The 17,909-nt window shown below is 42.0% G+C and overlaps 2 protein-coding genes across 7 annotated transcripts; both read right to left on the bottom strand.

Moving 5' to 3' along the window:
* Positions 1-715: 715 nt before the first annotated feature.
* gpt (glutamic--pyruvic transaminase) lies at positions 716-17,877 on the bottom strand. Of its 6 annotated transcripts, XM_085388132.1 has the most exons (13): positions 17,711-17,853; positions 14,325-14,408; positions 13,015-13,201; positions 8,852-8,941; positions 8,565-8,673; positions 8,282-8,415; positions 6,946-7,189; positions 5,039-5,118; positions 4,814-4,950; positions 4,431-4,605; positions 2,940-3,095; positions 1,363-1,475; positions 716-1,040 (listed from the first exon to the last, which is right to left on the bottom strand). In XM_085388132.1, the coding sequence occupies exons 3-13, from the start codon at positions 13,150-13,152 to the stop codon at positions 950-952; spliced, it is 1,467 nt and encodes a 488-aa protein (XP_085244258.1). In that variant the 5' UTR covers positions 13,153-13,201; positions 14,325-14,408; positions 17,711-17,853; the 3' UTR covers positions 716-949. The 6 variants fall into 6 exon arrangements, with proteins under 6 accessions (XP_085244258.1, XP_085244257.1, XP_085244256.1 ...); XM_085388131.1 differs by lacking the exon at positions 14,325-14,408 and having other exon boundaries at positions 17,711-17,877; XM_085388130.1 differs by lacking the exons at positions 14,325-14,408; positions 17,711-17,853 and adding an exon at positions 14,117-14,243.
* Positions 15,972-17,704, bottom strand: fuz (fuzzy planar cell polarity protein). The gene has a single exon (XM_085388136.1). It carries the CDS (start codon positions 17,397-17,399, stop codon positions 16,101-16,103), a length of 1,299 nt encoding a protein of 432 aa, XP_085244262.1. The 5' UTR covers positions 17,400-17,704; the 3' UTR covers positions 15,972-16,100.
* Positions 17,878-17,909: the final 32 nt, after the last annotated feature.

Raw genomic sequence — 17,909 nt, 5'->3', positions numbered from 1 at the left:
AATGTTATAAGAAAAGAAGAAGCTATAAAGTTTGAGGTGACTGTTGTTGTGAATGGTGCTCTATACATAAAGCTGAACTGAAAGGCTAAGGCTGCTAAAATTACACACAATGTGCTGATTTCATCATTTGTCTCAAGGAAGAAGACTGAGGTTAAAGAAGGTCACCAGACTCAGACGAACAGATGTCAAGTAAAGACAATGCTACTTTTTCAGTTTGTGGTATGTGACATAAAACACCTTCAGTGAACAACAGAAGCATGTTGAACCAAGGAAATAAGATCGCTGCCATAGAATTCAAGGTCAAAGGAAAAGAGAAAGGAGGCTCTTGTTTTTAAACACACTCTCCAAAATAATCAGGCAAAACATCAGAGCATTACATTTATTTTGACACTACCAAATTACTTACTACCGAACCATCATGCAAAAGAAGCTTTTTCAGCATATTCTTCCAGTTGAGCAAACCCTACAGAAGTGGAATATTTTAACCATTTTGTTTTGCACATTCTCAGTTTCTAAGCAGCATCACTCTTTTCTTCATTCTTCGTTGCACCTTCTTTATAACTCAAGACGCAGAGTCAAGCCATTTAGCAAAATGAAAGTTACAGACCTGGAGTATATACATCTTTTAAAAACGACACAGATAATAGATTAAGCCATGTTGCACCAAAAAAAAGAAAAGGACACAGGTCTCTGATTTAATTTAATTTTGTACCTCTTCTTTTTTTTTTTTTTTTTTTTTTTTTTTGGCACAAACAGCGCCTTAAGACAAAATTCTGCAAATGTCCAAATGTGACAGCTATAGAGGTTGGAGTGCGTCATCACAGAGACTACCAGAGCCACTGTAGAGAAGGCACTTAATATTAACAGATAAAATTCTGGTCGGCTGATACTTTTTGTTGTGTTTGGCCAGCTCCTCCTTTTGTGAATGGAGCGGGAAAAATGCGGGAATTTAAGAATATTGCTGGGTGAATCTCTGGTGGAACTCTTTGACTTTATTGAGGAGGATCTTCAGCTTGTCGGTCGGTGGCAAGATGGTCATTCTGGGCAAGAGGAGCAAAGAAAATGAAAACACAAATTAACCATAGTGATGTAGAAAACAGCAGATGGCCCAGCTGAGAGTTCTTTGGACTTCCAGAATCCCAGAAGAATTAATTTAGAGGTTCTGACAGGGATAATATTTAAGATATTTTTAAAAAAATGACATAAAAAATGTTTTGAGCCACTTGTTCAAAGCCACTCTAAAGCAACAGGACTGCACTAAAACCAACATTTATGAAGGTGATTGTTGTTTTATAAAAGTGCACCTACTGAATAACTGAATATCTTGATTTTCTGACTGTAGGTTGCACATTTGCTGTGTACCTGAAATGGTAGGTCCCATCTTTTTGGCCAAAGCCACTGCCAGGTACGAGGCAGATTCCTGTTTCCTCCAACATCTTCATGCAATAAAACATGTCTGGCTGCTGTCCCGTTTCCTGAGAGAGAGGAAAGGAAATATTATATGTACAAATCTTGATAATTTGGTGGCATGGGGCTCTTTAACTAAAAGCTATACTTATAACAGAAAACTGTGAGGATATATGCTTAATTTAACTTAAATAACAGTAAATAGTATTTTCAGTTCAAATAAACAAAACAAATCAATTAAAAGCTCAACTGGAACAAATTACAACAGAAAAAGCTCAATAAAACAAATACCACAATAAAATAAAATAAAGTACCACATTAAGCTGTACAACATGACTTGAGGTTGGATGAGAAGTTTAAGATATTTTAAATGTCTTCACTATGGTGACCCTCAGGTACAAAATACAACTAAAAAGAAAACATGATGTTTGAATTTTGAAAGGAAAAAAATCCATATGATTTTAATTTATTTAGTGAATTTTAATTTATCTGATAATGAACAGCTGATAGAAGATATATGACATAAAAAAACAAAAAAGAAACGCTGTCTGTGACTTTTGGACAACGTTAAAGTTGTGTTTTCTAAAAAGATATTTTTTGGGTTGTTTTTTTTAAATCTCAGGCCACAAGGCAAGTTAAAGAGGATTAACAGCAGATCTGTAATAATGCAGGTATGTGTGTGTTTTTGGGATAATGCTACTCCTTTGTGGTCAGTCACAGGAGCTGACCACATGTCAGTGGGTCAATGTGACGTTACCCTCTCTAAGGCTGATCAGATTCTCGGTGCTTTGATTCATCCGCTCTCCGTGAAATTCCTACAGAACAATTGCCCGTGGGACAGAACTGAAACCCTGAGCCATTGGAAATCATTTGTTCTTCTAAGACAGCAAGGTTGGCAACGAGCTCAGCTTCTTTGGCACGTTGCACATCCACCACCGGTCTGCATGTTGTATTTAATGGCCATTCCTAATGTGGCTTGTGTGTAGTGTGACATGAGTGCAGTTAAGGCCGTGAAGGTCACAGAGAGACATTTTTAAAACAATAATAGCAGAACTGCAAACATGAGCGATTGGAGATTAGAGAGAATGTTCTATAGAAATTCTTGCATAACTGCAATGTCTCTCTTCTTTTGTTGCTTGTGACCAATGGTAAATGGCCTGTATTTATATAGCGCTTTTCTAGTCCCTAAGGACCCCAAAGCGCTTTACATATCCAGTCATCCACCCATTCACACACACATTCACACACTGGTGATGGCAAGCTACATTGTAGCCACAGCTGCCCTGGGGCGCACTGACAGAGGCGAGGCTGCCGGACACTGGCGCCACCGGGCCCTCTGACCACCACCAGTAGGCAACGGGTGAAGTGTCTTGCCCAAGGACACAACGACCGAGACTGTCCAAGCCGGGGCTCGAACCGGCAACCTTCCGATTACAAGGCGAACTCCCAACTCTTGAGCCACGATCATCCCCAATGTCATCACCCTGAAACAGAAATGGTGAATTATTTATAAAAGAAGGTTCAGGACTGACCGTGGCCTCTTTGACAGCCTTTTCAGGGATGGTTATGCGAGGAAAGGAGTACATAGCACCCTGCACAGGGTTGCAGCTGATGCCTTGGACCGTGTTGAGAACTTGCTCTGTAAGTTTGGCCTTTTCTGCTAAGGCACTTAATGTGGCTGTGCGTTCCTGGATGTGGGAAAGAGATATTGGGGCGGGGGCAACATTAGATCCAACATATATACATTTATGATGCTGGGATTCACTTGATTGGAGTACTTTATCTGCATGTTGCAATCCTCTGTGCTGTAAGCTCCAAAAAAAAGTTTCAAATTCAGCAAAGGGTTTTTATCTCATCCCTGCCTAAATGACTTTGAGGTGCACTTGAACAGTTTACTGCTTAGATTTACATCACACATGACCAGAAGTAAACAACATGAGCAGGATAATGCTGAGCTCAAGAGCTTTTGATTTTAAGCTTTGTTATAAGCAAACCATGAAACATCTTTTGTGTTCTTCTGGATGAACTACAGTGATACGTGAAGGTAGGGCTGCAAAACAATAAAATGATTATGACTGAGCGATATTTAAAATGCAAAGCAAACAAAAATCAAGTGGTCCATAAATCAGCTCCTGATGGCGTGCTTGCATGAGCCAATCACAAGTGTTCCCTCCATCGCAAGGCATGAATTTACCTGGATTAATCTGGACGAGTGACACTGTGTTAAAAACAGATATAGAACAAAATGTCTGGCAGAGCAGAAGATGAACGGCTTGTCCCTGAAAGCCGATCATTAGCCGTTATTTGAAAATACTTCCAAAAAGAAATCATTTGCAAAGAGTGCTGTGTGTCTGTAATGAACAGCAATACAACTAACTTATTCAGCCGCCTGAAAAGACACCGCAAAGTGCAGTAATGATGAATGCATGAAGGCCAAGAAAAGCAGTGCAGTGGTTTCTAACATCAATCATCCAACATCAGCTCAGATGTTGATAAAAGCGAAGCTGTACAGCATGCCAGCGCCGCCATCCGCCTCACAGAAGCGCACTGAAACCACCAATGCAATCGCACTACAGCTGGCCAAAAAAGTGCACCTAATAAACACAGTAAGAAATGGACATCTCAGGGAAGTAGAAGAAAGTGGAAGCTGTACCCTGCTGATTTTTTGTGTTCATGCAGCCCTACCTGACGGCACTAACAGGAAGTTTGTCTTTTGAAAATTTACCTTTTTAGCGAAACCCTCGCTTAACCCTCGATGGGCTGGATGTCTAGAGGTTAACGTATTCTGGTATGTCAGCAAGTTAAGTAAAATCCATAATCAATAGTTTGTATTCAAAAGGACTTCAAACTAGTGACTGGGGCTGTAAGTCATCATTAGAAGAGAGTTTACGGATCATTGACAGCTTTTATGCAACCACAGGGGTCACTGCTTGCTAGCTGTGATAAAGAATGTAGGTTTATGATATTTAAGCTTCAGTGTCATCATTTTATTTATATACAGCCCATGATGGTAGACTGTGTACCTTGATAAAGCTGCCATAAGAAGGTTCCCCAGGCTGTGGAGGGTTAACCACCAGGTCCATTAGAGCCTGACCAGGAACAGGAGGGCACAGACGAACTGACAGCAGCTTGGTGAGCTGGTCCTTCACTTCATCGTCCATGTTGATGATTTCCATGTAGCCCCCACGAAAACCGCACCTACAAGGCAGATTATAATGTGAGAATTACAGCAAACACAAAACACAAAGAAAGAGAGAAACGCAAGCTATATATTGCAGCCTTACTTCAATATATAGCTTCAATTAGCTATAGGAGCTAATTGTTGTAAAACCTCCCCTTCAAATAACTATTTTTTCATAGCTATTTTATCCCCAGCACAAATAAGAGGGGGAAAAAAACAACTTACTCTCCCATGTAACACTTAGAGGTTGAGTGGAAAGACGCCAGTTCCACTGTTTCTGCGTACTCGGGCCCCATCTCAAACAGGACCTTCTTAAAAGAGTGGAACTGGCATCCCTCAGCATACACATTATCCTGGTACACCTGGGAGATGAGGACAATAGGATAGATATTAACAAGGTGAAGAAGATTATACATCAGACAGATGTCTTAAGACATTCAGAGAGATTACCTCATCAGCCATGAGAAAGAGACGTTCCTTTGCAGCGAATCGAATTACATCCTCAATGCACTGTCTGCTCTGAACCTGACCTGTAAAAATTAAGAGGCTCATGATAGGGCAGTGACTTTAGCTTTGCTGCCATCTAGTGGCTCATCCAAAATACATGGAAATGTGTGTTGGGCCTGGTTAGGAGACAGGACAGTCTTTTCTTGCAGAAAAGATTTAATCCAGCTCCAGTCTCCCCCACAACTCTGAATTGGATAAGCTGAAGAAATTGGGTGGATGGATAATTTAATATCAGTGTGTTATGGTGTTTAGCTTGTCTATTAGGATATGTATGTATATATATATATATATATATATATATATATATATACACACACACACACACTCAACAAAAATATAAACGCAACACCTTTGTTACTGCTCCCATTCCCCATGGGATGGACGTAGAGACCTAAAATTCATTCCAGATACACAATATAACCATCCCTCCCAAACAGTGGTCACAAATCAGTCCAAATGTGTGGTAGTGGGCACATCTGCTATATTGAGATAATCCATCCCACCTCACAGGTGTGCCACATCAGGATGCTGATCTGACATCATGAGTAGTGCACAGGTGTACCTCAGACTGCCCACAACAAAAGGCCACCCTGGAATGTGCACTTTTTTGCGCTATTGGGGGTCTGGGGACCCAGAACCGGTCAGTATCTGGTGTGACCACCATTTGCCTCATGCAGTGCAACACATCGTCGCATGGAGTCTATCAGATTGTCAATTGTGGCCTGTGGAATGTTGGTCCACTCCACTTCAATGGCTGTGCGAGGTTGTTGGATATTCGTGGGAACTGGTACACGCTGTCGTATACGCCGGTCAAGCACATCCCGAACATGCTCAATGGGTGACATGTCCGGTGAGTATGCTGGCCATGCAAGAACTGGGACATTCTCAGCTGCCATCTGCCCTGAACAATGTGAACCATGATTCATCCGTGAAGCGCACACCTCTCCAACGTGCCAGACGCCATCGAATGTGAGCATTTGCCCACACAAGTCTGTTACGGCGACGAGCTGGAGTCAGGTCAAGACCCCGATGAGGACGACGGGCATGCAGTTGAGCGTCCCTGAGACAGTTTCTGACAGTTTGTGCAGAAATTGTTTGGTTGTGCAAACCAATTGTTCCAGCAGCTGTCTGGGTGGCTGGTCTCAGACGATCTTGGAGGTGAACCTGCTGGATGTGGAGGTCCTGGGCTGGTGTGGTTACACGAGGTCTGCGGTTGTGAGGCCGGTTGGATGTGCTGCCATATTCTCTGAAACGCCTGTGGAGACGGCTTATGGTTGAGAAATGAACATTCAATGCACGGGCGACAGATCTGGTTGACATTCCTGCTGTCAGCATGCCAATTGCACGCTCCCTCATTGCTTGTGGCATCTGTGGCATTTTGCTGTGAGACAAAACTGCACATTCCAGGGTGGCCTTTTGTTGTGGGCAGTCTGAGGTACACCTGTGCACTACTCATGATGTCAGATCAGCATCCTGATGTGGCACACCTGTGAGGTGGGATGGATTATCTCAATATAGCAGATGTGCCCACTACCACACATTTGGACTGATTTGTGACCACTGTTTGGGAGGGATGGTTATATTGTGTATCTGGAATGAATTTTAGGTCTCTACGTCCATCCCATGGGGAATGGGAGCAGTAACAAAGGTGTTGCGTTTATATTTTTGTTCAGTGTATATATATATATATGTGAATACAACAAAAAAGATGCAAATGTAATGCTAAAACAACAAGGATGCACAAATTAATCACATAACTAGATTAAATGATGATAATTCTGATAATTCTCTATAATAACTACTTGATTAATTGACTTTGACATATGCAATAGGAAGGAATAAGAACTTACCTGTGGGGTTTCCAGGGTTGATGATGCATAAGGCTCGGGGGTTGCAGTACTGCCTGGCCTCATTTACAGCACGCTGCAGCTCAGTGATGTCCAGGCTCCAGCACTTTTCCTCATTAAGGAAATAGTTGATCTGCACAGCGCCCAGTTCGGCCAGTGCAGCTGAATACAGGGGATACTGAGGTATGGGTATCATAACACCGGTACGGGTTGTACCTTCGCCACACACCAGCAGCTTCAGCATTGTCTGAAGAACAGGTCGGAAAAGATTTGTGATGCTTCAGTTATAATGCTGACTGCACTATGAAAATTACTTCTTTTTTTTTTAAATACTGGTGGCTGCCAGTGCTAACTCTCATCCTCCTAGTAGATGCACCTTTGGTATCAATTTCAAAATCCTACGTTGCTTTGTTCTTTATTGCATTTACAAGTTTTTCAAAAAACTTGACCTCTGACCTTTACGATGAAGTCACTGAGATTCAAATTAGTCTTAAACTTTTACAGATACCTCTATGGTATCAATTTCAAACTCCTATGTTACCTTGTTCTCGAATTCTTGCAAACCTACATCTGCACGTTGCCCACTGGCCCCGCAGGGTTATGATGTTGTTTTCTAAAAATAATTAGGTTATTGTGTGCAAATAGAAATAATTTAAGCTTTCTAAGAGAAACTAGGATGTTTAAAAATGCTATGTTAAAACCTCATGCTCTGTTAAAAAAGCACTTGGAAAATTTTTGACAAAAACTTTGGGGCTAATAATTGTGCCCTCATCTGCATGTACCGGTACATATAATCAGATTTTCGAATTACGTAGTAGTTTGGCTGCATCTTGCTTAACCTGAATGCAATATATAACAAATATATACACGTACGACAAAAATGCACAAGAAATTAGTTCTTTGTGAGCATTCTACGAAAAATAAATATTATATTTGAGTAAAAACCCAGCTAACATTACTGCCAGATAGAGATGCTATCGTTTTAGGTCATTTCTCTTGGAGAACAAAACCGTTAAACAGCCCAGACAACCCATGAAAGGGGTCATGAGAAGGTAATACCCATCTAGCTAGCCAAAATGCTCATGCATCAGTGATCCAGTTTCAGCCTTTCTTTGATTGGCTGACATTCAATAGATTTGTTCTCACACGTATTTATTTCCCTGCTAATTGTTGCATGTACAATGCATCCTTTAAAAGCAGGCTCACTGCTGAGGCTTTAATTTCACAAGCCTGTTTTTGTAGTTCAGTGTTCAAAATCAAAATCGAGCTACTTCCTTCACTGTTGCTACAAGACAAATGTGCATAATTAAAACTAAAATGGAGACATAAATCACAGTACCACAATGCCGTCGCTGGCTCCTGTGGTGAGATAAATGTTATCTGGGTCACAGGCCACACCGCCATCCCGTCGTTCAATGTAACGGGCCACGTCCTGACGCACAGAGTCTATGCCTTGACTGGCACTGTAGGAACCTGAAGGAGATTCATATGGAGACGATGCAAGCTGCTATAGTAACACAAGCTCTAGAATCACCGCAGTGGCTATATATCACTCAGTAGGTGTATGAAAGGACTAAGGGTGATAATTACTAACACAAAAAACCCCTAGACCTCATACACACCCATACTGTTCCCGCCACAAGACTGCAGAATGCGGCATGCTCTACTTTTAGCATCCTCTGGGAATGTGCTGTCACTCAGCAGTTCAGGGTAGGAGCAGAGCGCCAGGACCTTTAAACAACAAGATTGAGTAAGCATAAGGGTGTATTATCTGCATGCATTACTACATAAAACGGGCACACTGACAATGACGTATATGAAGAGTCAGCGTTAGTGTGAAGTACATTAACAAACATGAAAAGAGTTGTTATATTTAGATAGAAGTAAAGGGAAGGGTTTAGGAGCAGACCTGTCGGAAGAAAGTGATTGGCTGCTGGCCCATAGCGTGCGCGTCACCAATGTTGGCCTTAATGACCTCTGCAAAGGGCTTCTTCATTCCCTGTCAAACATAAACACAATTAGCAGCAGTTTAACTATACATTTTGTACACAACAACAACTACTTTGATACATCAAAAAGCTTTTAAAAATAGACAAAGACCATCAGCTGCACCTAAATAACCTTAACACTATGCCTGCACTCTTTTAAACACATACATAACTGTTCCATACACACGGACCCCACACTGGTTTACTGGACATGAGACTTTATGCAGCTGCAAGTTATGCAGAAAAATTAAAAAGTTGCTTTAGGGATCCAGTAACATGTTGGCAGACACTGATATGATTGATAATCACCTATCAACAAATAGTATGATATTTACACATGGCAGTGACTTTAATTTGTATCTGCTGAGTCATATCAGTTTACTGCTAGCTAAATGTGGAAAGACAGTCAGAGAAAGAACTAAAATAGAAAAGAAGAAAACAGAAAACAATAAAGGTACGAGAGTCTGACTGACGATTTTTAAGGACCGATGTGATATGTGGAGAGTTAGAAATCTGATATTTCAGTATATCAGCTGACTCCTCCCTCCACCACAACAGGGAAGCTACAGTGTCAAACATGCAACATCAACACTCATGGTTGAACATTGTGTTTTTTTCTTCGCTTTTTACATTTATTGGCTGTTCTAAATGTCAAATCAGCACTGGTTATCTGCAAAATAGTAATCGACCCAGAAATTCACAATTTGTGCATCCCTAGTTTGCTTTACTGAATGTCATGTCCCAGATATTATCCTGAACAAAAACACTGGGGAAAGTTTTAGCAGCTTTATAGAAAAATGCAAATTCTTTCTAATTTTTTTTCAGTCAGCAAGTTTTCTGGGTGGAAGTTGGGGGGGTCGTTTGTTTGTTCAGTAATGCATCAACAAAGCCAAAGAAAGGCATGGCTGATAAGCAACAAAAGCTGATGTAAACAAATAACGACCCCCACCCCACCCCCTCAAAAAAGGAGCAAAAAAACAAAACTCTTACAGACAGTTAATAAAACAAAGTCTCAAGGCTTATGATTAAATTCTACGAACCCGGTCATTTAAGTAAAATATAAACTCCAGATAAGACAGATATGCATGCACAGCATTTGTGTAAGCTGTGTTTATTCAGGAGGAGACGCAGACCACTTGGAAAAGTAGTTTAGTGAGTCTAGAACAGCTTTGATGGAGGTCAAATGTGCAGACACAGTTTCTACCTGAGCAAACCAGCTTATCACATCACTTCTATTAACCTTGTGAAACAAACAGACTAACATTACACAAAAAGCTTTCAATCTCTTTTGTGCAACCTTTAAAAATAAAAACAGCATGGATTACATGAAGCAACAGTAAGCTAAATGTTTGAAATAATTATCCATGAATATTATCTATATAAGAGCTATTTGTTTATGGTCTCCCAGGCAAATAATATAATACTCCAAGGTCTGAAAGATAATCTCCTGACCAGCTGAGACCTCTGACGGAGGATAAACAGCAATACAGTGAACCACACAGAGAAACATGCACGTAAACACATGCTGCTAACACCAGATGTTAAGACACAGTGCGACAGTGCAGAAAATCCACCAGTGAAACTACACGCTGACACCCTGCAGAAATCCAAACAACACATTTGATTTGTCCAGTCCAGTTCAGATTTTAGGAAACATGATTCCCTCGCTCTCCCATTGGTCACACACAAGAGGCGTCTCTCAGGCTGAGCCAATAACATTAGACAGTGTGCATAACACCCCTGGGTCAAAGAAGCGTCCATTCATGATGTTGATCTTTTAGAAAAAAAAGGCTGACCTCTGCTCCTGGCCTGTGCTTTTTGTTCATCACTTATAAAACAGGAGAAAAAAACAATACTGAAGGTCCAGCAGGAGAGGCAGTGTTTCTTTCTACTGAGGGGCTTTCAACAGTTTCGATTTTGCAGCAAAAAGTCTGTTATAAAAATTCACTTTGCACTCTTATGTGTCTGTTTCTTTGGTTTGTTCAGCTAACAGTGCTCCAGCAGAATTAAAATATCTGGCAGCTCATTCAAACAGCCCCATTCACTATCAGATAGCCGCTCATTAAAACTAAACAACAACGACAGTGTGATATTTATCACTGCATATGCATACTGGTACAGTAGGTTGTTGCAGTTTGTCTTGTTTCTGTGCTCTTTGAACAACACATACTTTGTATATGCTAGAAGGCACAATGCAATACTGGTCCTCATCCAAAAAGCAAACAAAATTTACAGAACAGGGGACACAGCGTGCCTTCTTGTGTGCGCGTACATGCTTAACCTCCTAGGACCTGGCGTCCACATATGTGGACATCACATTTTGGGTTATTTAGACCAAAATACTCAACATTGCTCTACAAGGGCCTGATATCCACTTACGAGGACATTATACTGCTACTGTTCTACCGAAATTTTAAATGAATATCCTCATATGTGGCTCTCATTTTTCTTAGAAACAAAAATCAGGTAAAAAAAAATCAAAAAAAAAATCTGGTAATTCTTTGATTTTACATTCATTGAGCCCCAATATGCCCAAATATCAAAGAGAAATCAAAAATGCATGCCGTGGGAGAGTTCGGGTCTTAGGAGGTTAATGCCCAGACAAAAGAGAGAATATTTTTCTGACTCGTTTCCCAAAGTGATCTAAGACTAACCAAACCTGTTTGAACAAGCAGCTGTCCACTAAAGAGTAAGGCGTGCTGCAATAACTACGAACAATTCCAAGCATAATTGGCATCATTTGGTGAGTGCTTCAGAAAAAATGGAGAAGCTGAGAGTAAGCCTAACTGAGATACATTTCTCCCTTCTGGCTGTGCAACAGTATGCAATTAGAGAACTAGTTTTAGTTAGTAGTAAAGTTTATTACAGTTTACCAACAGCTGTAAAAAGTTGTTTCACTTGTGAAAATTCTCCTGTACCTTTAAACCTTAACTGTGCTTCTACCAACTGAATCCAGCTACAATTGTGTCTGCTTTTTGAGCACCTAAACATCAATTAGCACCTGATATAACTGTTGTAGCTGAGAAGAAAATCCCATATGTAGAGAGAGTGCTCATCTGTGGATGAGCATCAGTCAAAGTAAACAGAACATAATATGTTTGGAGTAATTGAACCATCTGGGTAAAGGGCTACCACCGTCATTAGAGACCCTGTTGCCCGATGTTACCGTGCATTTGACCTGAGCGAGAACCCGCTCGCATACTCATCCTTTAACTAAGCAAACCACTCAAGAGAGGACAGTTTTCACACCAGACTGCACTCAGCACACTAACAGCTGGTTGCCACATCACCATAGACAGCTTGTGAAGAAGGGATTGAGCAGAGCAGAGAGAGAGAGTGAGAAATTAGCAACAGGTTCTTATTTGGTGCCAATAAAGTGCAAAGAAACTTTTCTATTATTTACTTAATTTCAATGTGGTTATATAAGAGCTGAGAGTTCATTTTTAGGAGAAGAGAGCAAATCTCTCTTAGTAATTCAATTCACCATAATGACAACAGTTTTTGCTGGAATGCAGAAAAAATTAGACTATGGACTTTCGCTGTGAGGTCAGTTTGTATTTTTACATAAGCAGTCATCGTTTAGAAACAAGGAGTCAATAAGACCAGCTGAAAAACAAGTTAGAAATTAACCAGGTGCATCACAGAGAGACAAAACGTAGCCTTCTGACGGACTTTGATAAGGGCGTGTAGAGGAGTTAACCAAATGTAAACAAAGACTTTTATTTGGCAACAGTAGTTTGTGCGTAGACATTAGAACACTAGTTAACCTGCTGATCTTCAATTCAAGCCAAGTAAGTACATACACTAACTTGTTGACACACTGAAACTCTTTCACGGAATCATATCTATCATTTTGTAGGACTTGAGAACAAAGTAACATTTAAAGTCCCATGAGATTAAAATAGGCACGAGAGGTGAGTGGCATTTGATTGGTTCACAGCTTTGCAATAACTTTCAAAGTAGCACACATACACCCACACACACAATACATTCATCTTACATGGCCACATCAGAAGTTAGTCTTTATTGTCTAGTGAGACACAAAGTAGTGTTCAAGTAGGACTCTAGGCGCCCTTGTACAAACCTCTGAGAGCTCCCTCTCTAGCTCCACGGCGCGCTGTACGATGGGTCCCCGCACGGCGTACTCCACCTTCTTCACCGTGGGGTTCATGGTGTCGATGGTCAGCACCTTGGCCCGGGACATGATCCCATTCTCGGACATTTTCTCTTTGGGAAGTCCACGCCGCGTCGCACTCAAACTCGATAGGGCTCTGCCGGGAGAAGAGGAGGATGACAGAGGGGGACAAGTCAGTGAGCGGGTCCTGGGGTCTCCGCCGGGCCGCTGCGCTCCGCTTCTACCGGCAAACACCTCGTTCCGCCCGCGGCTTAAAAGCCGGACGTTTCTGGAGGAGAGCACCTGCATCCGAGCGGCTGACATGTTACCAGACTCTTTCAAAACAGCCGAGCGACTTTAGAAAACACTTCTGCGGGCACAGCGAGCTGTACCGCGCCGGTTGCTTCACCGGAGAAAGAGGAGTGAAAATAAAGTTGAGCAAGAGGAGTGACCGCCGGGATCCTAAAAACGACTCCGCGCGTGCACAGTCGAACCTTTAGCACGCGCTGAAGTTAAAAGGAGGTTTCGACCAAAAAAAAAAAATATTGCGTCAAAATCTGAGGGTGGTGACAAAATACGACTGTGTCTACACAAAGTTTTCACTGGGACTTTTTTCTTAGGCGGTGCATATTTAACAACACGGCCGCCAGCGAGCGTACCCCTCCCCTTTTTGTGTAACCATCTATATCCCACCCGCTCTCCTCCGTTACCCGCCGCTCCGTGATGCTGTCAATCAGCGACGGTTCTCCGGTTACTCGGGCTAAACTGCTCCACGCCGGAAAATAAGCTAATCGGCTGCTGACTGTTAACTTCACCGCGCTTTTCTCTTTGTCCCGAGATGCCCACGCGGCCTGGGTGGAGACAGAAGTGAACTAAATAGTTATCAAAGCCCCTCCTGCGTGGACTGCAGCTTTGTTAAACTTCACTCACGTCCCAATCCCCGTGGATTAATGCAAAAGAATGTGAGAAATCTCCATTTCCTTGTACCACAGGAATAAGCCGAACCACGCTGCAGTTTATGTAAAAATCTGCACAAAACGTACACTGTTCCTGGATTAGAAGGAGGCATTACCGTTTCTCATGCTCAGCAGTGTTTCCAGGCCATTGGGAGTAAGGGTCAAACATAAGGAATAAGGTCTGGCCTGGTAACACTGGTACTTCAGAATGGGGTGGTCTTTGTCTAGGATTGTGTCTCCTGGCTCACAGCAACTTCTACTAAATGCAGAATGAGTATGGAGTGCAGTGCATCTGATGAGAAGCGAGGACTAGAAAGCACTTACATGCTACTGATCCTCAGTGATTTTCAGTAAAGCTGAGTCTTCACACTGAAACGTGAGAGTGCAATTGGGTTCCTCAATTTATCGCTGCAGTTGTAGAGAAATGCAAAAACACTGTCATTTATTCATCACCACCAGAAGTGCTCATTCAGCAATGGTGTGTTTCATCAGTAATCACAGCTGTTATTACACCATCAAGTCCTGTAAAATAATTTTTTTGTAACGCAAAGATGATCTTTTTCCCCCCCTTGCATGTAAGTTGTCTCACGGCTTTCTGGAAATGTGAAAATTTTTCTACACCTGCTACTAGCTGGGTTATAATACATAAATACTTAAGCATATTTAATGAAACCCTGCAAAGTTTTACCCTCATACTATGAACATTTTTATGGTTATGGACTTTCGAAATGCTTAATTTTCTCAGCATTTTATACTCTAATTATTTCTTCATGCTGGAAGACAGAAATGATCTTAAACACACATTTGAGCTCAAATAAAAAGTGTAGCTAGTCCTTGTTTCTGTGACTTTATATAATGGACAATAAAACTGGTGCAGTCTTGCTACCGAAACTATACATTCTGCACACAAACAAGACTTGAGTGGATATAAAATTGGACTGGTTGCAATTTTTAAAACACAGATTACATGTACTTTTCAGACTTCAACATTTCTGTGTCTCCTCTGCAACATTTGGGCCTCAAACATATACTTCGAGGGCCTGTAATTTAATTTAAACTTTAGGACTTAGCTTTGACAGACTCCAATACTACTGACAACATTTTGTTTCATTTAGGAAGTGGTTTTGAGGTTGTACTTTCTGTTGTACAGCTGGATATAAAATTGATCTGGTTGCAGTTTTTAAAACACAGCTTAAATGTACTTTTCAGACTTCAAAATTTCATGTAGCTAGTTCCTGTACTTGTGTCTCCTCAGCCACATTTGGGCCCCAGACATATACTTCGAGGGCTTGTAACTCAAAACGTTCATACTCTCGGTGCAAGGCTTTATTAAATACACTAAAGTTACTGCACAAAAATAGCAGCTGATTCAAAGAATGCTGAGGTGGAAACGTTCAGTTTTGACCACTTTGATTACTCAGCTTTGACTGACTTAAATAATATTGAAAACATTTAGTTTCATTTAGGAAGTGGTTTAGACGTTGTACTTTTTGTTCTACAGCTATTGAGTTTTGCAATGAATCTCTCAGCCAGTAGTGGGCAGACCCATCAACATGAGAAAACACGTGAATGACTGACTCAGTGAAATCAAGACCCAGAGAAATTAACCAACTATATTTAGACAAAATATAGTTGGTATATACAAAATATACAAAAACAGCAGGCAATTTTAAATCCAGTTTAACATCTTCACATTATTCTCCAGTATATTTTAATACACATTGTAACAGTGCTGCCCTCTAACGTAATAACCAGCTTATAGAGAGGCAGGGCAGTTGTAAAACAGTGATGCAAAACAAAACTCAAAGCACTTTGGTGTAACATTTCAATGTGTTTTTATATTTTGCCAGCATTAGAGGCAGCGTAGTAGAAACTGTAAGAGCTTGAGTAGTGTTTCATTGTTTCTACCATAGATTTTACCAGTGCACAGTTAATAACTGTCTTTACAAAAATAGTAGCTTATCTTTATGATGTGAGATTTGTGTGTGAGCATATAATATGCTTGCGTAAATCAGTAAAGAAAATGTAAATTCACATTAATGTTATAGATATTCACCTGTGATTTAAAAAAAAAAAAAAGGTATTAAACAGCAAATTCAATTAGAACCCTGTGGCTGCTACTATATCAGACAGAGTCTGTGTAGCCAGTGTACGCAGTGCAAACGTGGGCACAGATGGTAAGATGAGCAGAAACAGCTGGTGCTGTGGTGTTTGAAGTCCATAGCTTTTGCATTCCTCTGTAACTAGATAACATTGTTGGGGCTGGTGGGAGAATCCAAGAGGAAAGTCTTCAGTGTTGCTTCTTTGAGCCTTTTCTTCTGTGGAGACACATAAAGGCTCTTCCTGGGTGAAGTACCGTGATGTGCTGAAGATATAAAAGAGTTTCAGCAGCTCCCAGCAGCGGGCTCTGGAGAGTAATGGATCATCGTAATGGTAATTGGAAGTCCGTACACAGGAGACTGCGCGACGTGTTTCACGGTTGATGAGAAGAAGTGCCAGCACATCAGGCCGAACGGATACAGACCCTGGTAGGCAGCGTTCTCCAACAGCCAGGCACTCTCTCAGGGTCTCGACCAAAGGAGACCAGAAACGACCCACCAGCCCAGTCTCAGCTCCATGCAGGGATGGGGTTGGACCGCACAGCACACATACGTCTGCTCCGGGCAGCAGCTGGAAGCGGAGAAGACGGTGGGCTACAGTGGGGCTGCCATGAGGAAGGAAAATTGGGTAATCACAAGAAGCAGATCCAGAGGCTGAGTGTGAGCGTATCAAAGCAGAAAGCAGGACAACTTCCTGCGGAGCGAGGCGCCACCACTTTTCAGTTGCTGTAGCGATTCGCCCATGAACAACGAGGCAACCAAACTCGCTTTCTGCAGCCTGAGCAAAACCATCCACTGCCTCCTGAAAAAGAGCAGGATTTGGGGGCACCAGTGAATCAGCACAATGTGTAAGGTTTCCCAGAATACCCTCCTGCTTGTCCTCCAGTAGCTCATCAATAAGACTGAAGCAGGACCTGAGTTCCCTTTTAAGCCTCTCAACATTCCGGACATTAACCAGCTCATCCAGCCCTAACACCAGCACCATGCAGCCCCACACATTCTCCAGGAGGCGTTGTAGACGGGCCTCCTCCTCTTTGCTGCTGCCCACTCCGCCATCTCCACCTCCACTCACAGCGATGAGTATCACACTGTCCTGGAAAAGTCTCCACACCACCTTCCCTCCACCTTGCGTCTCAGAGCAGGTCAACACTACCCCCTGACCACCTCCGAACATGTGAACACCATTTAGAGAGCCTATGACAGAGAAGGGCAGCTGTTTGGAGGCTCCTCTTGTGAAAAGAGGGACCCCGCTGCTGGCTGTGAGGCAAAGAAGCTGTGTAGCGCCATCCTGGAGCATCATCGTGGCAGTAGTGATTTAAGGTTATGCATACGCTCAACAATCTAGCTATTCAGCTGCATGAGATTACTGAGCCAGCTAACTAACGGGTTTAAATGAGCTGATTGTATAATGACAATGACCGAGTAAAGTTGCATCAGCTAGGGTGAGCCGTTAGCATCACGTAATCCATTTTCTTCCAGCTCACTGAACCGGCCACGAACAATGAGACAAGCTATCAAGCAGCAAATCTAGCTACTATACCCGGATATATTCTGCCGGCTAGCTTTGTCAGCTAACTGTAGTTAATATGTCAGGTTAACAAAAGCAGTTACCGTCGTTTCCACAGTAACGCTGTCCCATGATTCATTCTTCACACTGATGAGAGCGGTTTCATTCGGCTGGTCGAGCTGCAGTTACGACTTAACAGCTCTGATGTAACCGCTCAAGGAGATGGACATGGAGACCGACCTGGGTTCAGTGCCCGCGTACATGGAACGACTCTCAACACGGGTGTGATTTCCGTACGTTCAC

The sequence above is a fragment of the Rhamphochromis longiceps genome, linkage group LG18 (assembly GCF_057381845.1).
Source record: "Rhamphochromis longiceps isolate RC_006_pf linkage group LG18, R_longiceps_female_GT1.1, whole genome shotgun sequence".
In the NCBI taxonomy this organism is placed as follows: Eukaryota; Metazoa; Chordata; class Actinopteri; order Cichliformes; family Cichlidae; genus Rhamphochromis; species Rhamphochromis longiceps.
Note: the sequence above shows the minus strand (reverse complement) of the source record. Positions and strands in the feature narration are given on the sequence as shown.